Raw genomic sequence first — 20,671 nt, forward strand, 5'->3', positions numbered from 1 at the left:
CATCTCTGTCCCCTGGTGGCTCGTCGGCAGGGGAGGTGCGGGTCATCGGCTGAGTGTGCTCCACACCAGGCTGAAGCAGAGTGGGATGGTGGGGCACGTCTGAGCAGGAGCCGGCTGTCTGCGCCGTCAGGCCTGGAATTAGAGGTGGCTGGCTTCTAGCCTTCTCCAATTTCATGTGCATTCTGGAGACAAGATTGACCTAGAATGTCTTACGATAACTCGTAATTCTCAACTTCTTTGGTTCTAAGCAAATGATGGTTTGTTTAAACCAGAGAGTGTTTTGCAGCGCTATTAACACAGCATTGGTGGGTTGCACTCGGCCAAGTAGAACTGACTCTGTATCCTCTAGCATATCTGTATCCTAGTGAGTGGGTTTATGTAGACAGCAGGGCGTAGAACTGCACAAACAGCGTGGTCTCGCAGGTTTTGATGACTGTGGCATCAGCCGTGACCACACAGGCACACACATATGCCTCTTGGACGTGGCATGCCCTGTGGTGCTGAAGTGGAACGTGTACTGCTCTGGTGTAGCACCACAGTTTTAACACCTTAAAGCTTCTGATGCCTTCTGATGCGGTGGAGGAGGAACTTGCTGTAACTAGTGGACCGCATGCTTACCCCGCTTTCTGTGCATTAGAAGTAGGAGAGTATTTCTTAAGGAAATGGGCCAATGTTCACATTTGGCTTTCCTTTCTCTCTCTTTTATCACTAATTATCCACTAATTCAGATGCTTTTATTTAACAAGTATCTGTTTTCTTGGCAGGTGGCAGGCACAGAGGACACAGGAGTGCCCTGCTTCTGACTGGGATCCTGGCGCCTGGCTGGGTCTTCCTGAGGCTCCGTCTGACCGCCACACCCTCCCTGGAGGTCAGCTGGCTCCCTGCTTTCTCTATGCCTCTGCAGAATTGCTCTGTCACAGGGCCCGTGTGTTCTGCTGGTGACCGAGGGCAGAGACTGAGGGGAGCATCCTGTGTGTGCCATCCAGGCGGAGGCCAGAAGGCGGGACTCGACCCTGGAGCCCGCCTGGCCTGTGCTGACTGTGCTTGCTCCGGCCTGCTACCCTGGCCTCCTTAGGACCCGTCCCTCTCCCTGGGCTCCGCTGCGAGCCAGCAGTGTCTGGCTAAATCTCCAGTCAGCAGTTTAGGGAACAACACTGATTGGTTTTTCCTCCTTGACTTTTTCGTCCTGTTTCCTGAAACGTCTCCATTGCCTGAGACGCTGTTGAAGTGGGTTTCAAAGCACTACACAACACAGAACGATAAGCACATTTGTATTTGGATCCAGATTTCAAACTCTGAGAAATAACTTTCTTGCCTTTCTCTCTTTGTCATACTTACCGAATCTTCCAGGGAGAAGATTCTCACGTTGTGTTGAGAAGCCAGGGGAAGTTTATATCCTGGGTCAGAATCTAACTCCTCTATTTAAGGAATCCAAGTAGGAATGCATATGTAACAGTGTAATAACATTTCATTTTAAGTTGTTGAAAGGCTTACACAATTTTACCTGCTTTCTTTTTTGTTTCTGTAAAATTTAGCTTTATAAAGCATTATACTTTAAAAAATAATTCTTTAAATATTTGCGCAGTGCTTTGGCAGTGGGTTTGGAATGAATTCCCTGCTGGTTGGGCACAGGCCTGGCCTCCTTCCATCCCTGATAGAGTGAGCTGCCCTTCCTGCACAGGGCTGGGTGGAGCTCCAAGAGGGCAGATATGGTTTTCATGAGAAAAGGAGCATTCAAAGCCACACTTTCCTAGGCCTAATGGAGAGGAGTTGTGTCCAAAAGTTGCAGTGAGGTCAGGCAAGTTTTATCTTGCATAAGCAGCAGTGAGGAAGTCCCAGAATTAATGAGTCTGCTAGTACAGCTGTACCCTGGTCGAAAAGTCCAAACTCAGGACTGGACATTTTCCTGTGTTTTAGAGTTTGCAGGAGTGACTGGCTCCCTGCATTCCACACTTCTGAGACACTTATAAGTGTGTCCACTCAAGACATGCAGACTTGGACTAGTGTGATCGTCGACGTTTGGCTTGATTTTGAGATGACCGGGAACTGGTTGACCCTTCAGATGCTGATGGAGGTGGGAAGAAGGGACTTGGCGAGTGGTCTCAGGAGGCAGAGGCCCGGGCCAAGGTGGTCTTCTGCTGGCGCCTAGTTACTGCACGGCTCTGGGTCCACCTGAAGGCCCTGGCCCGGCTCCTCAGTCCTGCCAAGGAGTGGAGGACCTTGGCTTCAGAGTTTATCCGTCAGAGCTGGCGGTAAAGGCCATCTCTCTGAAGCGGAGAGAGGCAAAACAGGCTTGAGTTCTGAACTTTTATGGGGCAGGCTCAGGAACCAGGGCCTAGTGCGGGGGGTTAGGGTGGAGTTGGGATGAGGGAGGGGTAAGTAACGAACGCCCTTGGGTGGAAAGCCAAGCTTTGTCCTTAACATGGCGCTGCCACTTCAGGTGGCCATCCAGATGCTAAGCAAGGACCTGGGAGGAGGCAGGAGGAGCTCAACTCACGCCAGGAACTCAGGGAGGCCTCCCTCAAGGAATAACGGGGGCTGGAGTGTGGCTCAGTGTCAGGGCACGTGCCTAGGGGGTGAGCTCTGGGCTCAGTCCTCGTACCCTGCACACACAAAGACACAATAAGTAAGACTAAGATTTTAAGAATAAAATAAGCAAAATACGACACAATGGAGACACATGTTTATCACAGATGCCAAGACTTACGTATAAATTAAGAAATATTTTTAAATGCATCCTAGGATGTTTTAAATTATTCAAGTTCTCTGCAGCGAGGCTAGGTACTGACACAACACTTGCTTGCTTTCTAAGGACATGCTTTCTGTAGCCATCTTTAAAGGTTTGTCCACTCTCAGTCCAGAGGATGAGAGTTACGTCCTCCACGCTGCACGCGGGACACCTCTGCCCTACAGTGCTCTCCCGCCTCTCCCTCGTCTCCCGTGGTCTCTCCCCTCCTGTCTGCTCCTCTCCCCTCCTCTCCCCTCCTCTCCCCTCCTCTTCCACCTCTCCCCTCCTCTCCCCTCCTCTCCCCAGCTTCTACCCTCCTGTCCGCTCCTCTCCCCTCCTCTCTCCTCCTCTCCCCAGCTTCTACCCTCCTCTCCCACCTCTCCCCTTCCCTCCTCTCCTCTCCCCTGCTCTCCCCTGCTCTCCCCTGCTCTCCCCTGCTCTCCCCTCCTCTCCCACCTCTCCCCTTCCCTCCCCTCCTCTCCCCTCCTCTCCCCTCCTCTCCCACCTCTCCCCTTTCCTCCCCTCCTCTCCCCTCCTCTCCCCTTCCCTCCCCTCCTCTCCCCTCCTCTCCCCTCCTCTCCCCTTCCCTCCCCACCTCTCCCCTTCCCTCCCCTCCTCTCCCCTCCTCTCCCCTCCTCTCCCCTCCTCTCCCCTCCTCTCCCCTCCTCTCCCCTCCTCTCCCCTTCCCTCCCCTCCTCTCCCCTCCTCTCCCCTCCTCTCCCCTCCTCTCCCCTCCTCTCCCCTCCTCTCCCACCTCTCCCCTTCCCTCCCCTCCTCTCCCCTGCTCTCCCACCTCTCCCACCTCTCCCCTCCTCTCCCACCTGCAGGAAGCTGTCCAGGGACAGTGGTGCTCATTGGCTGGAGCGCCATCATAAGCCCCCAATGGATAAGATTGGGCTACCTTGAAGCGCAGGTCCCTGTGCCCCACAGACCTGCCCTTTGGGGCTGCATCAGGCCCCATGGCAGAGGGACACTGCTGTGCGTTCGGACCTTGCTTGCTCACCATGTCTTTTCCCTTCTGTTGCACACCTGGAGCTCCCAGACCCCAGGGCCGGGTGGAATTCAGGCCGCCCCTCCTGCACACATTGCTTACTTGTGGGTAGGTCAGTAGGTATGCTATCTGTGATCCTCGTCTAAGGATGCCTGTGGAAAGTGGACCCACACACTGGACCTGTGGAACCTGGATTCTGAGCTCAGGATGGCCACTGGAAGGGAGGGGAGGAGGTCCCTGCAGCCTCTGGCTCCCAGACTCCGGAGTAAGTGCTACGTGAATTTAATGACCAGCTGAACTCTGGACAGCCTCTTCCAGCAGAGTGACCTGGTGACTCGAGGCAAGCTGGAGAGCACAGAGTCAGAAGTCCAAGGAGGACATGAAAGACTTCATCCAGACCCTGTCAGACTGGCCACCAGAAAGAGCCCACGGCCCTTACAGCAGCAGAGAGAGGAGCTCCTTGCTCGTCCCCCGCGCCAGCCGGCGCCCTGGCCGGGTCGGCCTCTCCATGCTGCTTGGAGGACTGGGTTGGCACCGACTCATCAGATGAGGCAGGCGAAGCTCTGGAAAGCTCCTCTGCCTCCGAGCTTTCTCACAGAGAAGGTGGTTTGACCCAGGGGAACGTGAGTCGTGAATGAACACGGCGAGTTCAGGGTTTCACAACCATTTTAATCATTCACTGCGTCTGAGACTGAGATGCGGCACCACACAGGAAGGCCGCCGACTGGGATGGCTCTCTGCTAGAAAAAGAGGAGTGCAGGGACAGCCACGCTGCCGCGGAGGTTCTGTGGCGCCCGCTGCCTGATCACAGGTCCTCCGACTCGGGCACCGTGGTGTCCTCTGCAGACTCGGCAGCTACCACTATGGGAAGATTCTCAGACACCCACCCCTTCGGAGTCCTGTTGAAGGACCGTCGGCCAGAGAGGGGGTTGGCAAAAGCCATGAACCTAGGATCTGTCAGCAGCAGTAGCTCAAAATCTGGAACTTTGAATTTCACCACTTTTGATGCCTTTTCAAATCCTCCAAATGGGGTGGCCACTCTGTGGGAAATGGAGAGAAAAACAAGTGACAATTAATATTCAAAGTTAACAGGAAGCAGTTCACATTCTCACGGTTGTGTGAGGATGGGCCTACACTCTCAGTGCACAGTCTCCAGGCTGGGCCGGCAGGCCATCTTTCCTGGAAGGACGAGGTCTTTAGATGGAGCTGGGCACGTGCTGAGTTGAAGTACAGTTGCCCAGGCCTCTGCCTGAGCCCGCAGGAATGGCCCTTACCAGTGTCTGTGCCTGAGCCTGTAGGAATGGCCCTTACCAGTGGCTCTGCCTGAGCCCGTAGGAAAGGCCCTTACCAGTGCCTGTGCCTGAGCCCGCAGGAAAGGCCCTTACCAGTGCCTGTGCCTGAGCCTGTAGGAATGGTCCTTACCAGGGCCTCTGCCTGAGCCCGTAGGAATGGCCCTTACCAGTGCCTGTGCCTGAGCCTGTAGGAATGGTCCTTACCAGGGCCTCTGCCTGAGCCCGTAGGAATGGCCCTTACCAGTGCCTCTGCCTGAGCCCGTAGGAATGACCCTTACCAGTGCCTCTGCCTGAGCCAGTAGGAATGGCCCTTACCAGTGCCTGTGCCTGAGCCCGTAGGAATGGTCCTTACCAGGGCCTCTGCCTGAGCCCGTAGGAATGGCCCTTACCAGTGCCTCTGCCTGAGCCCGTAGGAATGGCCCTTACCAGTGCCTCTGCCTGAGCCCGTAGGAATGACCCTTACCAGTGCCTCTGCCTGAGCCAGTAGGAATGGCCCTTACCAGTGCCTGTGCCTGAGCCCGTAGGAATGGTCCTTACCAGTGCCTCTGCCTGAGCCAGTAGGAATGGTCCTTACCAGGGCCTCTGCCTGAGCCCGTAGGAATGGCCCTTACCAGTGCCTGTGCCTGAGCCCGTAGGAATGGTCCTTACCAGTGCCTCTGCCTGAGACCGTAGGAATGGTCCTTACCAGTGCCTCTGCCTGAGCCAGTAGGAATGGCCCTTACCAGTGCCTGTGCCTGAGCCCGTAGGAATGGTCCTTACCAGGGCCTGTGCCTGAGCCCGTAGGAATGGTCCTTACCAGTGCCTCTGCCTGAGCCAGTAGGAATGGTCCTTACCAGGGCCTCTGCCTGAGCCCGTAGGAATGGCCCTTACCAGTGCCTGTGCCTGAGCCCGTAGGAATGGTCCTTACCAGTGCCTCTGCCTGAGCCAGTAGGAATGGCCCTTACCAGTGCCTGTGCCTGAGCCCGTAGGAATGGCCCTTACCAGTGCCTCTGCCTGAGCCTGTAGGAATGGCCCTTACCAGGGCCTCTGCCTGAGCCTGTAGGAATGGCCCTTACCAGTGCCTCTGCCTGAGCCCGTAGGAATGGCCCTTACCAGTGCCTCTGCCTGAGCCTGTAGGAATGGTCCTTACCAGGGCCTGTGCCTGAGCCCGCAGGAATGGCCCTTACCAGTGCCTCTGCCTGAGCCTGTAGGAATGGCCCTTACCAGGGCCTGTGCCTGAGCCCGTAGGAATGGTCCTTACCAGTGCCTCTGCCTGAGGCGTAGGAATGGTCCTTACCAGTGCCTGTGCCTGAGCCCGTAGGAATGGCCCTTACCAGGGCCTGTGCCTGAGCCCGTAGGAATGGTCCTTACCAGGGCCTGTGCCTGAGCCTGTAGGAATGACCCTTACCAGTGTCTGTGCCTGAGCCACTAGGAATGGCCCTTACCAGGGCCTGTGCCTGAGCCCGTAGTAATGGTCCTTACCAGGGCCTCTGCCTGAGCCCGTAGGAATGGCCCTTACCAGTGCCTGTGCCTGAGCCCGTAGGAATGGCCCTTACCAGTGCCTGTGCCTGAGCCCGTAGGAATGGTCCTTACCAGTGCCTGTGCCTGAGCCCGTAGGAATGGCCCTTACCAGTGCCTCTGCCTGAGCCTGTAGGAATGGCCCTTACCAGGGCCTGTGCCTGAGCCCGCAGGAATGGCCCTTACCAGTGCCTCTGCCTGAGCCCGTAGGAATGGTCCTTACCAGTGCCTGTGCCTGAGCCTGTAGGAATGGCCCTTACCAGTGCCTCTGCCTGAGCCTGTAGGAATGGCCCTTACCAGTGCCTCTGCCTGAGCCCGTAGGAATGGTCCTTACCAGTGCCTGTGCCTCAGCCTGTAGGAATGGCCCTTACCAGGGCCTCTGCCTGAGCCTGTAGGAATGGCCCTTACCAGTGCCTGTGCCTGAGCCCGTAGGAATGGCCCTTACCAGTGCCTCTGCCTGAGCCCGTAGGAATGGCCCTTACCAGTGCCTCTGCCTGAGCCTGTAGGAATGGTCCTTACCAGGGCCTGTGCCTGAGCCTGTAGGAATGGCCCTTACCAGTGCCTGTGCCTGAGCCCGTAGGAATGGCCCTTACCAGGGCCTCTGCCTGAGCCCGTAGGAATGGTCCTTACCAGTGCCTCTGCCTGAGCCCGTAGGAATGGCCCTTACCAGTGCCTGTGCCTGAGCCAGTAGGAATGGCCCTTACCAGTGCCTGTGCCTGAGCCTGTAGGAATGGCCCTTACCAGTGCCTGTGCCTGAGCCTGTAGGAATGGTCCTTACCAGTGCCTGTGCCTGAGCCTGTAGGAATGGTCCTTACCAGGGCCTGTGCCTGAGCCTGTAGGAATGGCCCTTACCAGTGCCTGTGCCTGAGCCCGTAGGAATGGTCCTTACCAGGGCCTGTGCCTGAGCCCGTAGGAATGGCCCTTACCAGTGCCTGTGCCTGAGCCTGTAGGAATGGTCCTTACCAGGGCCTGTGCCTGAGCCTGTAGGAATGGCCCTTACCAGTGCCTGTGCCTGAGCCTGTAGGAATGGCCCTTACCAGTGCCTGTGCCTGAGCCTGTAGGAATGGTCCTTACCAGTGCCTCTGCCTGAGCCTGTAGGAATGGCCCTTACCAGTGCCTCTGCCTGAGCCCGCAGGAATGGCCCTTACCAGTGCCTCTGCCTGAGCCTGTAGGAATGGCCCTTACCAGTGCCTGTGCCTGAGCCTGTAGGAATGGCCCTTACCAGTGCCTGTGCCTGAGCCTGTAGGAATGGTCCTTACCAGTGCCTCTGCCTGAGCCTGTAGGAATGGCCCTTACCAGTGCCTCTGCCTGAGCCCGCAGGAATGGCCCTTACCAGTGCCTCTGCCTGAGCCTGTAGGAATGGCCCTTACCAGTGCCTGTGCCTGAGCCTGTAGGAATGGCCCTTACCAGGGCCTCTGCCTGAGCCCGTAGGAATGACCCTTACCAGTGCCTCTGCCTGAGCCACTAGGAATGGCCCTTACCAGTGCCTGTGCCTGAGCCCGTAGGAATGGCCCTTACCAGTGCCTGTGCCTGAGCCTGTAGGAATGGCCCTTACCAGGGCCTGTGCCTGAGCCTGTAGGAATGGCCCTTACCAGTGCCTGTGCCTGAGCCCGTAGGAATGGCCCTTACCAGGGCCTGTGCCTGAGCCTGTAGGAATGGCCCTTACCAGTGCCTGTGCCTGAGCCCGTAGGAATGGCCCTTACCAGTGCCTGTGCCTGAGCCTGTAGGAATGGTCCTTACCAGGGCCTGTGCCTCAGCCTGTAGGAATGGCCCTTACCAGTGCCTGTGCCTGAGCCTGTAGGAATGGCCCTTACCAGGGCCTGTGCCTGAGCCCGTAGGAATGGTCCTTACCAGTGCCTCTGCCTGAGCCTGTAGGAATGGCCCTTACCAGGGCCTGTGCCTGAGCCCGTAGGAATGGTCCTTACCAGTGCCTCTGCCTGAGCCCGTAGGAATGGTCCTTACCAGTGCCTGTGCCTGAGCCCGTAGGAATGGCCCTTACCAGGGCCTCTGCCTGAGCCCGTAGGAATGGTCCTTACCAGTGCCTGTGCCTGAGCCCGTAGGAATGGTCCTTACCAGTGCCTCTGCCTGAGCCTGTAGGAATGGCCCTTACCAGGGCCTCTGCCTGAGCCCGTAGGAATGGCCCTTACCAGTGCCTGTGCCTGAGCCCGTAGGAATGGCCCTTACCAGTGCCTCTGCCTGAGCCCGTAGGAATGGTCCTTACCAGTGCCTGTGCCTGAGCCCGTAGGAATGGTCCTTACCAGTGCCTGTGCCTGAGCCCGTAGGAATGGCCCTTACCAGTGCCTCTGCCTGAGCCTGTAGGAATGGCCCTTACCAGGGCCTGTGCCTGAGCCCGCAGGAATGGCCCTTACCAGTGCCTCTGCCTGAGCCCGTAGGAATGGTCCTTACCAGTGCCTGTGCCTGAGCCTGTAGGAATGGCCCTTACCAGTGCCTCTGCCTGAGCCTGTAGGAATGGCCCTTACCAGTGCCTCTGCCTGAGCCCGTAGGAATGGTCCTTACCAGTGCCTGTGCCTCAGCCTGTAGGAATGGCCCTTACCAGTGCCTGTGCCTGAGCCCGTAGGAATGGCCCTTACCAGTGCCTCTGCCTGAGCCCGTAGGAATGGCCCTTACCAGTGCCTCTGCCTGAGCCTGTAGGAATGGTCCTTACCAGGGCCTGTGCCTGAGCCTGTAGGAATGGCCCTTACCAGTGCCTGTGCCTGAGCCCGTAGGAATGGCCCTTACCAGGGCCTCTGCCTGAGCCCGTAGGAATGGTCCTTACCAGTGCCTCTGCCTGAGCCCGTAGGAATGGCCCTTACCAGTGCCTGTGCCTGAGCCAGTAGGAATGGCCCTTACCAGTGCCTGTGCCTGAGCCTGTAGGAATGGCCCTTACCAGTGCCTGTGCCTGAGCCTGTAGGAATGGTCCTTACCAGTGCCTGTGCCTGAGCCTGTAGGAATGGTCCTTACCAGGGCCTGTGCCTGAGCCTGTAGGAATGGCCCTTACCAGTGCCTGTGCCTGAGCCCGTAGGAATGGTCCTTACCAGGGCCTGTGCCTGAGCCCGTAGGAATGGCCCTTACCAGTGCCTGTGCCTGAGCCTGTAGGAATGGTCCTTACCAGGGCCTGTGCCTGAGCCTGTAGGAATGGCCCTTACCAGTGCCTGTGCCTGAGCCCGTAGGAATGGCCCTTACCAGTGCCTCTGCCTGAGCCCGTAGGAATGGCCCTTACCAGTGCCTCTGCCTGAGCCTGTAGGAATGGTCCTTACCAGGGCCTGTGCCTGAGCCTGTAGGAATGGCCCTTACCAGTGCCTGTGCCTGAGCCTGTAGGAATGGTCCTTACCAGTGCCTCTGCCTGAGCCTGTAGGAATGGCCCTTACCAGTGCCTCTGCCTGAGCCCGTAGGAATGGCCCTTACCAGGGCCTCTGCCTGAGCCCGTAGGAATGACCCTTACCAGTGCCTCTGCCTGAGCCACTAGGAATGGCCCTTACCAGTGCCTGTGCCTGAGCCCGTAGGAATGGCCCTTACCAGTGCCTGTGCCTGAGCCTGTAGGAATGGCCCTTACCAGGGCCTGTGCCTGAGCCTGTAGGAATGGCCCTTACCAGTGCCTGTGCCTGAGCCCGTAGGAATGGTCCTTACCAGTGCCTGTGCCTGAGCCCGTAGGAATGGCCCTTACCAGTGCCTGTGCCTGAGCCTGTAGGAATGGCCCTTACCAGGGCCTGTGCCTGAGCCTGTAGGAATGGCCCTTACCAGTGCCTCTGCCTGAGCCCGCAGGAATGGTCCTTACCAGTGCCTCTGCCTGAGCCCGTAGGAATGGCCCTTACCAGTGCCTCTGCCTGAGCCCGTAGGAATGGCCCTTACCAGTGTCTGTGCCTGAGCCCGTAGGAATGGTCCTTACCAGTGCCTGTGCCTGAGCCCGTAGGAATGGCCCTTACCAGTGCCTGTGCCTGAGCCCGTAGGAATGGCCCTTACCAGTGCCTGTGCCTCAGCCTGTAGGAATGGTCCTTACCAGGGCCTGTGCCTGAGCCTGTAGGAATGGCCCTTACCAGTGCCTGTGCCTGAGCCTGTAGGAATGGCCCTTACCAGGGCCTGTGCCTGAGCCCGTAGGAATGGTCCTTACCAGGGCCTGTGCCTGAGCCCGTAGGAATGGTCCTTACCAGTGCCTCTGCCTGAGCCTGTAGGAATGGCCCTTACCAGTGCCTGTGCCTGAGCCTGTAGGAATGGCCCTTACCAGTGCCTCTGCCTGAGCCTGTAGGAATGGCCCTTACCAGTGCCTGTGCCTGAGCCTGTAGGAATGGTCCTTACCAGTGCCTGTGCCTGAGCCTGTAGGAATGGCCCTTACCAGTGCCTGTGCCTGAGCCAGTAGGAATGGCCCTTACCAGTGCCTGTGCCTGAGCCCGTAGGAATGGTCCTTACCAGTGCCTGTGCCTGAGCCTGTAGGAATGGCCCTTACCAGGGCCTCTGCCTGAGCCCGTAGGAATGGCCCTTACCAGTGCCTCTGCCTGAGCCTGTAGGAATGGCCCTTACCAGTGCCTGTGCCTGAGCCCGCAGGAATGGCCCTTACCAGTGCCTCTGCCTGAGCCCGCAGGAATGGCCCTTACCAGTGCCTGTGCCTGAGCCCGTAGGAATGGCCCTTACCAGTGCCTGTGCCTGAGCCCGCAGGAATGGCCCTTACCAGTGCCTGTGCCTGAGCCCGTAGGAATGGCCCTTACCAGTGCCTGTGCCTGAGCCTGTAGGAATGGTCCTTACCAGTGCCTCTGCCTGAGCCCGTAGGAATGGTCCTTACCAGGGCCTGTGCCTGAGCCCGTAGGAATGGCCCTTACCAGTGCCTGTGCCTGAGCCCGTAGGAATGGCCCTTACCAGTGTCTGTGCCTGAGCCTGTAGGAATGACCCTTACCAGTGCCTGTGCCTGAGCCTGTAGGAATGGCCCTTACCAGTGCCTGTGCCTGAGCCTGTAGGAATGGCCCTTACCAGTGCCTGTGCCTGAGCCCGTAGGAATGGCCCTTACCAGTGCCTGTGCCTGAGCCCGTAGGAATGGCCCTTACCAGTGCCTCTGCCTGAGCCCGTAGGAATGGCCCTTACCAGTGCCTCTGCCTGAGCCCGTAGGAATGGCCCTTACCAGTGCCTCTGCCTGAGCCCGTAGGAATGGCCCTTACCAGTGCCTGTGCCTGAGCCCGTAGGAATGGCCCTTACCAGTGCCTGTGCCTGAGCCAGTAGGAATGGCCCTTACCAGTGCCTGTGCCTGAGCCCGTAGGAATGGCCCTTACCAGTGCCTGTGCCTGAGCCCGTAGGAATGGTCCTTACCAGTGCCTCTGCCTGAGCCTGTAGGAATGGTCCTTACCAGTGCCTGTGCCTGAGCCTGTAGGAATGGCCCTTACCAGTGCCTGTGCCTGAGCCTGTAGGAATGGCCCTTACCAGGGCCTGTGCCTGAGCCCGTAGGAATGGTCCTTACCAGGGCCTGTGCCTGAGCCCGTAGGAATGGCCCTTACCAGTGCCTGTGCCTGAGCCCGCAGGAATGGCCCTTACCAGTGCCTGTGCCTGAGCCTGTAGGAATGGCCCTTACCAGGGCCTCTGCCTGAGCCCGTAGGAATGGCCCTTATCAGTGCCTGTGCCTGAGCCTGTAGGAATGGCCCTTACCAGTGCCTCTGCCTGAGCCCGTAGGAATGGCCCTTACCAGTGCCTCTGCCTGAGCCTGTAGGAATGGTCCTTACCAGGGCCTGTGCCTCAGCCTGTAGGAATGGCCCTTACCAGGGCCTCTGCCTGAGCCTGTAGGAATGGCCCTTACCAGTGCCTGTGCCTGAGCCTGTAGGAATGGTCCTTACCAGGGCCTGTGCCTGAGCCCGTAGGAATGGCCCTTACCAGTGCCTGTGCCTGAGCCCGCAGGAATGGCCCTTACCAGTGCCTCTGCCTGAGCCTGTAGGAATGGTCCTTACCAGGGCCTGTGCCTCAGCCTGTAGGAATGGCCCTTACCAGGGCCTGTGCCTGAGCCCGTAGGAATGGCCCTTACCAGTGCCTGTGCCTGAGCCTGTAGGAATGGTCCTTACCAGGGCCTGTGCCTGAGCCCGTAGGAATGGTCCTTACCAGGGCCTCTGCCTGAGCCTGTAGGAATGGCCCTTACCAGTGCCTGTGCCTGAGCCCGTAGGAATGGTCCTTACCAGGGCCTGTGCCTGAGCCTGTAGGAATGGCCCTTACCAGTGCCTGTGCCTGAGCCTGTAGGAATGGCCCTTACCAGGGCCTGTGCCTGAGCCCGCAGGAATGGCCCTTAAGGGTGCCTGTGCTGGCCATGTCCCCTTTTTTAGGTCCCTCCTCCTGCCTTCTTCCCGTGGTCTACTCCTGGGGTCCTTTGGAGCCACCCTCCCTTATCCCAATTCTGTAGCCTAGGTGGCCCCCCAACTTCCTACAGCTTCTTTTTTCAAGTACACGTGTGTTTGGGACGTCTGTGAATGACAAATTCTTTGAGGGCAAGGAGCATGGCTTTTGTGTCTTTCTCTCTTCATCTCAGAAACCTCCTCAATCCCCCACGGCTCTCCCTGTCGCGTCCCGCTTCCTTCCACACGTTTCCAGTGGGTGGTGCTGATCTATTCACTCAGCCACAGGCACGGTTCTAAGTGCTCAGTGGAGACAGAAGCCAGAGTCTTGGGTGGTCACCAAGGGCAGCATGAGACAAGAAAGAAACTCAAACATGGCAGAGTGCCTCGCGGTGATGCCGCTGGGCGGACAAGCATAATGGGTCCTGTGGTCCTGGGCTCCGGCTTCCACGTTCTCGGGACTCCCTGTGGCCTTTCTGGTTAGTTCACATGCTCCTGTCACCAGATAGCACCTTTGAACACCTCAGGAAACCAGATGGGGACTGTGAACGTCCACTCTCCCAGAATGTGAGTAGGCCTCAGGGAACTCTTGAGGATGCTCAGGAAGCACAGGGACAGAGCAGGGACACGGCGTCAGATGGAGCCTGTCCCAGCTCGGGGCACCATGAGGGCCACAGCTGTGAGCCAGATACAATGGAGGTGGACCTTCCTGGGCTGGAGGCGGAGCTCACAGAGCCAACGTCCTCAAAGGCTGGGAAAGTGGTGAGCACGCAGCAGGTCCACTCGCCCACTCCCTGTCAGAACTTTAGTTTCTCTGAATGGAATGAGGTGGGGCAGGGGTGAGGGTCGGGCGAGGCCTCAGAGGAACAAACAGGCTGGCCACAACCTTCTTCAACACATGACATCCTGAACCAGAGGGGAGCGGTGCAGGCTGCGTGTTGAGGAGAAAGGGCTCTGCCTAGGGAGGCCGAGGCAGGAGGGTGGCAAGTTCAAGGCCAGCCCTGCCATTTATCGAGATCCTGTCTCAAAACAAAAAATAGAAATAAAAATGGGTGGGGATGTGGTCCCAGGTAGGGTTTACCTGGTGGAACCCCCAAAGAAGAGAGAAAAGGCTGACCCAGGGCCATCACGTGCCAAGGCCTTCTCTCCTGAAGGGAGAAGGTGGACTCTGTTTCGGAGACGGGCAGGTTGGTGGCCAGAGAGTGTTTCTGGCCTGGCGGGCGGCGCCCAGGCCTGTGCTCCTGGATTCAGAGAGACAGTTGGCAAAACCACGCCTTCCTGCAGCCACGCTTAGCCCGTGGAGAGACAGAGGTGGTCTCAGCCAGCACGGGGGCCTCAGCAGCCGAGCGGGGTTGAGACAAGCCAGGAGGTCAGGGCCTGCCCAGGGGATGGTAGAACTGGGCATAGGAGGGGGGGGCTCAGAGGGGCTGTTGGACCACAGAAATGGAGAAGCAGGGGTGAGCGGAATCGGAGCATCATGAAGGAAACGGTACCGGGCAGCGGGGATCGCGGTGGCAGAGGGAGTCCTCATGTTGAGGTGACTGTGATAATGGCAACTGTGCCGTTAGCAGGGAACCTCCGTCCACACACCCTGGTCCGCTGGCATCTCTCTCCCTGCTGAAGAGCAGTGCTGTGTGCCTGTACACCTGTGAGGAGGACTGTCCTACGGCTTCCCAGGACACAGTGGAGGCTGCACCCAGCGACGTCACCGGCTGGTCTGCCACCCCCAGCTGCGGCTCTATTTCAGCAGCGTCTCCCAAGGCTCCTGCGCTGGGCCTGAAACCGTTATTCTGGATATAAGGGAGACGGACTTGGAAAACATCCTGAGGAACCTGCCTGGCCTTGAGGCGCTTTGATAATCGGCTTCGGAGGAAGCGATGAGAGCAAATGTTTGCCCAGTGGATACCACGTGCCAGAGGCCTGCTAACCGCTTCTCGAGCTTTTGGCTCACCCTGGGCTCCTGCTGGGGTGCGTCATCTGGGGTGGGCTCTGAGACCCCGTTCTAGCTGTGGCTGAGGGCTCTTGGTGGCCAGGAGAACAGAGGCAGGTGTGTGATGGTCCCCCTGGAGCAGCCGCAGCCTGCTCTGTCAGTGAGGAAAGGCAACTTTGACTTGAACCTGGGTCAGGACCAGCTGCAAAGCGTTAGGGACCATCAGGGACCATGGCAGAAGGAGAGCTGGCTCTGCTTGTTCAGAGTCATGAAGAACTGCAAGCTGGGCCCAGCAGGGCCTCTGAGGTGCAGCCCCTCCTGGCCCCCAGCACAGGAGGCTGCAGCAAGCACCTCCAGATTCAAGCTGATTCCATCAGCAGGTCATCGCGGGAGCCCTCCATGGCCTGAAATGACATGTCACTAAAAATGACACGGAAGCCATCCGGCAGGAATGTCTGGCATTGGGAACTCCCGGCAGCACCCTGCTGGGTTGAGACCGCCCACTACATGTGGCTTCCTACCCAGCTCTGTCTGAGTGTAGCACTGCACCAGAGGTGGGGTGGCCCGCTGGAGCCGCACAGCCACACAGTCTCTGGGAGATGGGTGTGGCTGGCCAAGATGCCAATCAACTTGTGACTGCCAGGCAGCCTGAAGCAAGGCCCGGCCCACTGAAACCTCGTCCTTGTCTTAGATGTCCTCCAGTGCGGACCAGAGCCACCTTCCTTGTTCTGCTCCAGCTCCTTTGAGGACTGGAAGATGGATCAAGCGCTCCTCTTGTCTGATTTCTAGCTTTGTCTCTATGTTTTACTATTTCAACTTTCTGTTTCTTAGGCGGCTCACACCTCCTGAGCAGGAATCTACCCTGGTGGGGTGCTGGCCCCTCCGCAATAGATCGTGTGCTCACTGGTGCCAGGTAGATTTCACTGATTGCCCCTGATCTTCTGCATTGAAGAGAAAAGGTCCTGTGCACCCAACCCACAACCCTTCCTTCCTAACAGCTCCTTTCTGTTTTCCTGCAGGCTTGGGGGCGACTTTCTTTCCTATAAATGACAGTGCTCCCTGTCCCATCGCCACCTCTGCCACACCGCAAGGCTGCTGTTTACACAGCGGGCTTTCTCTTTTCTTTGGCACCTCTGAGGCGACGTCCTGTTTGAATTTCACTGCCCTCCACACACACGCTGAAGAAAGTCCACCAGCAGAGATGCTCAGCCTTCCACAGAGAGACTCATGGTGAGATTTTTAAGATCTGTGAAAATAATTTTAAGTTTTAGGCCAAATTTATGAAGCTAAATTTTCCATGGAAAGATCTGAAATGTTCTACTGAAAGATGATGGGCCAGCCCTGTAATTCCCTGAACATCAACTCTTCCAGCGCAGGCTTGCCTGACGGACTGGCTCTGGGTCATCAGGTGGCAGGGAACAAGCCAGTCGACTTCAGATCCACAGCCTCAGACGCTTCCTTGTTTCCTTGGACCGATGGGACTCCACTTGCAAAAATGAATCGTGCTCACATACAAAACCCCCCTAATCACTAATTATTCTGTAAGGCAAATGGTGGCATAAAATCTAAAATAAACTCTTCTACAAAGTGGCTAAAGCCATACTTTATTTACAGTTTTCTTAATCCGTGATGTAGGATTTATGCTGTGGATGAGAACATGGAGATCCTCAGAGGTGGAGGGCCACCTTCTGGCCGCACACACAGTGGGGCAGCCCCTTGCTCCCAGTTCACCTTTTCTGGTGTTACCTGGGTTTGACTTAGAAAAGAACTTGAATGTCCTTTAAGGGGTCCCGGAGCTCAAGGCTGAGTTCAACGCTCCGCCCTCGTTGCGCCTGGAAGCCAGGTTGCCTGCAGCCACCTCGCTGACCTGTTTGTGGCGGGGGCTGCCAGCCTGGCCCTCTCACTCTCCCCGGGGACTATCTGGAAAGGACAGGTTTTTCTCCCTCCCTCTCTCCCGCCATCACTCTCCCTCTCTCCCTTTCTCTCTCTTTCTATCTGTTGATCCTCTTTTTTATAAAAATTTAAAAATGCAGCAGAATAAAATCTTAAAGTACTAACGTGTTGAATTATCTAAAGATCAGAAGAGAAGCTACTTATGCCATGTTACCTTCACCACATGTGCAACATCACGTCAGAAACTCAGTCTTGGCCCGGGTGATTTCCCATGGTCTTGAGTGGTCACATGAGCACTGTTGTCCGAGGATAGGGAACAGCCCGCTGGGCACCTGGAGAGCGTTCTGACTTGGTGATTGGGCTGAGCTCTGGACTGTCAAGGTGCTTGGGGCACAGCGAGTGCACAAAGGCTCAGACGACTTCTGGGGCTGTTTTTCTTTCTGAAATAAAGCAGTACTGAAGCCCAGAGGTGTAGAGAAAGCAGAAGTCTGGAGACGGTCAGGGAGCCCTGCCTGCTGTCCGATGGCCCACGGCTGGCCTGTGACAGCTGACGCCTCGGCTCTGCTGAATGCCCTCACCAGCTGCCACGATGCGACAGTGACTCTCTGGATCTCTGTGGATGTGCTGGGTCCCTTGCCCCAGGGCAGTGTCGTTTTCCGTTCTTCCTGTTGGTGATAGTCTTGCCCTACGGTCTAGGAGGGACAGCAATCACAACTTTTTGAGACGTGTGTGTGTGTGTGTGTTTGCTTGGTTGTGACTTTTGCCCCTGGAGGTCATTTCCACTGGGTGTGAATCACCAGCTGTGGCTCTTGGGTGACTGTGCAGTGCTCTCCTCCGTCTTCTGTGTGGAAGGCAGCCATCCTGTTTTTCCCTGTGCATTGGGAGTCAATGGGCCATTTGTTCCCTGACTCTGGGAGTCCTATTGGCCTGGGTTTGCCCTTCTTGGGGTGCAGCCCTTCTTGGGGTGTAGCACTTCCTGGTGCATGGTACTTCCTGGTGTGTGTAGCTTTTGTAGGGCTCCTTGGTGTGAATAGTTCTCGGGTGGGTAGTGCCTTTTGGTATGAAGCACCTCCTGGTGTGCAGGACTTCCTGGCGTCTTTACTTCTTGGCATGTTTATTTCCTGGTAGGTGGTACTTCCTGCTGTATAGTGCCTCTTGGGATGCAGTGTCTCTTGGTATGCAGTCCTTCCTGGTGTGGAATACTGTTCTGGTGTGGATATGAGCTATCTTCCAAAATCTCATGTGTGAGACAATTCAAGAATTTTGGAGGTGAAAAGATTAGATTATGAAAGCCATAACCTAATTGGTGATTAATGCCCTGATATGAATTAAATGGGTGGTAATTAAGGCAGATAGGATGTCTCAGGAAGAGGCAGGTCACTGGAGGTGTGCCAGTGGCATTTATTGTCCTTGTCTGCTACATGCTGGCCCTGACCTCCGCTGCTTCCCTCCTCCAAGCCCTTCCACCACGACGCTCTGCCTCACCTCAGGCCCAGAGCCTTGGCTTTGGTTAACGATGGACCAAACCTCTGAAACTATGAGCCAAACAAACTTTTCCTCCTCTTGTGTTGTTCCTGCAGGTCTTTAGGACCAGGGACAAAGCTGACACCAAAATCAGTGCCCAGAAGTAGGGTCATTGCTGTGACTGACCTGACAGTGTGGTCAGAAGCCTTTGGAGCTAGTTTTCAGGGACAGGGATTTTGAAAAGTTCAGAGATGCAAGCTGGAAAAGCTTTGGAATGTTGTGGGTGGGGCTTAATGGGCAATTCTGGGGGAGCTCAGAAGACTAGGATGTTGAGGGTGAGTCTGGGACTGTGAGGTTCCAGAGCAGGAGGAGGACTCTGTTGGAAACTGTCATGTTCTGGCTGAGAAGCTGTTGACATTTGCCATATCCTGAGAATTTCTGTGAGGCTGAATGCAAGGTGATCTACTAACGAATCTGGTGGAGGAAATTCCAACAGCACAGCGTTGAGGCAGTTGCATGAATATTTCAGCAAATTTACTGTGACATCAGGAACAGAAAACCAAGCAGAGGGATTTGAAAAATGCAGTTTGGCTGGAAAAGTGTAAAACTGGGGCTAAGGAAATTGTAGCCATTAAAGACAGATATTATAGTCATCCAAAAAACCACTAAACACTTCACCCAACGACAGTAAGAAGAGGACTTGAGGCATCTCAGGAGTAGGCATCTACTCAAGGTGTGAGAGTGAAACTCCCTCAGGAGGAGAACACTGGGACACCTGCTTGCACAGGGCTGGGAAGGTGCTCACTGTGCTCAGCCACCAGGCACTTAGAGGCTGCTGCCGCCATGACCCAGAGGCTTGGCTACTGCTTGAGATGGCAGCCACCATGAGTGCTGGTTCTGCAGGAATGCAAGATGCTGGAGTCAGGGGGTCATGGAGTCTTCCCCCAAGATTTGAAAGGCCAGGGAGGCCAGGAAAAGTAGGGCAGGGTTGGAGTCCCTGTGGGAAGCCCTAAGAGGGCAAATAGTGAAGATTGAGAAGGAAGCCAAAGCTGCAGTGGAGACCCCCGAGGTTATGAAATGCCAGTAATGTGGGATGTCTGCAAGGAAAGCTGCAGGCGCTGAGCACAGACAACCAAGAGGCTGTGACCAGCAAAGCCACAGGCAGAACGTCACAATGCCCCGGGACATGGACCCTCAGGACTTGTTGGCCCAGTGGATTTTGGTCTTGCTTTGTCCCCGTCCCTCCTTCCTATGCCCTCTCCTTTGTAGAGGAACAGAAATGTCTACTCTGTCGCTATACATCGGATGTATAGAACTGGCTTTTGATATCGACTCTCCTAGCTAAGAGTTGGCCAGGAGTCTCTGCTGAGATCTCAGACCTGGACTTTTAGGCGGTGCTGGAGCTGTTAGGATGGTGGGCACTCTTGAACCTGGACTTGATGTATTTTACATTATGAGAGCGATACAAGCTTTTGAAGCCAGGATCAGAATATTAAGGTTTAGATATGAGGAGTCCCCCAAAAGCTCATATGGGAGACAATCGAAACTTTCAGAGGTGAGATGATAGTTTATATGAGAGCTGAAACCTACTCAGTGGGCCAACTGGGAGGCAGAGTGGGCCGGCACGGTGTGGCTGGGAGGAGTGGGCCACTAGGGAACGTGCCTCTGGGGCTGTACTTTGTCCCAGGTGAGTGGAGCTCTGCTTCCTGGTGCCCATGTGCTTTCTTCCTCTGTGCCCTTCCACCATGATGCTCTGCTTCACCTTAGGCCCAGAGCCATGGAGTGGCAAGCTGTGGCAAGTATGAGGCCAATACTCTTCTCCTTCTTCAAGTTGTTCTCAGGTCTTTTGGTTGTAGCAATGCAAAGCTGCCTAAAACAATAGTTCTTGAAGTACAGCACTTCCTGAGGTGGACCTCTTCCTGGTGTGCGGGACCACTTGTGCTGTACCTCTTGGTCTGTGGCACCTCTTGGTGTGATATATCTCTTGGCGTGTGGTACCTCTTGGTGTGTAGTACCACTGGTGTGTCCAGTGTCTCTTGCTGTGTGGTACCACTGGTGTGCGGTACCTATTGATGTGCTGTACCTCTTGGTGTGTAGTACCACTGGTGTGTCTAGTATCTCTTGGTGTGTGGTATCACTGGTGTGAGGTACCTCTTGGTGTGCTGTGACTCTTGGTGTGTGTTACCACTGGTTTGCTGTACCTCTTGGTATGCGGTACCTCTTGATGTGCTATACCTCTTGGTGTTTGGTACCACTGGTGTGCAATACCTCTTGGTGTGCGGTACCTCTTGATGTGCTGTACCTCTTGGTGTGCGGTACCTCTTGGTGTGTGGTACCTCTTGGTGTGTGGTACCACTGGTGTGCAATACCTCTTGGTGTGCGGTACCTCTTGGTGTGTGGTACCACTGGTGTGCAATACCTCTTGATGTGCGGTACTTCTTAGTGTGTAGTACCACTGGTGTGCTGTACCTCTTGGTGTGTGGTACCACTGGTGTGCAATACCTCTTGGTGTGCGGTACCTCTTGATGTGTGGTACCACTGGTGTGCTGTACCTCTTGGTGTGTGGTGCCACTGGTGTGC

The 20,671-nt window shown here is 56.3% G+C and overlaps 1 protein-coding gene and 1 long non-coding RNA gene across 5 annotated transcripts in view; one reads left to right on the top strand and one right to left on the bottom strand.

The window, feature by feature from the left end:
* Positions 1-1,565, top strand: part of LOC120892624 (uncharacterized) — an 8,704-nt gene extending 7,139 nt beyond the window's left edge. For both annotated transcript variants that reach the window (XR_013426199.1, XR_013426200.1), the window contains one exon: positions 765-1,565. This is a non-coding gene — a long non-coding RNA (uncharacterized LOC120892624). The remainder of the gene's footprint in view (positions 1-764) is intronic.
* Positions 1,566-4,367: 2,802 nt separating this feature from the next.
* The window catches only part of Myoz2 (myozenin 2), a 43,665-nt gene continuing 27,361 nt past the window's right edge, over positions 4,368-20,671 (bottom strand). For all 3 annotated transcript variants that reach the window (XM_005341339.5, XM_078022185.1, XM_078022186.1), the window contains one exon: positions 4,368-4,759. In XM_005341339.5, coding sequence (XP_005341396.1) covers positions 4,525-4,759 — 235 coding nt within the window. In that variant the 3' untranslated portion in view covers positions 4,368-4,524. The remainder of the gene's footprint in view (positions 4,760-20,671) is intronic.

Source organism: Ictidomys tridecemlineatus, chromosome 9, assembly GCF_052094955.1.
Source record: "Ictidomys tridecemlineatus isolate mIctTri1 chromosome 9, mIctTri1.hap1, whole genome shotgun sequence".
Taxonomy (NCBI): domain Eukaryota; kingdom Metazoa; phylum Chordata; class Mammalia; order Rodentia; family Sciuridae; genus Ictidomys; species Ictidomys tridecemlineatus.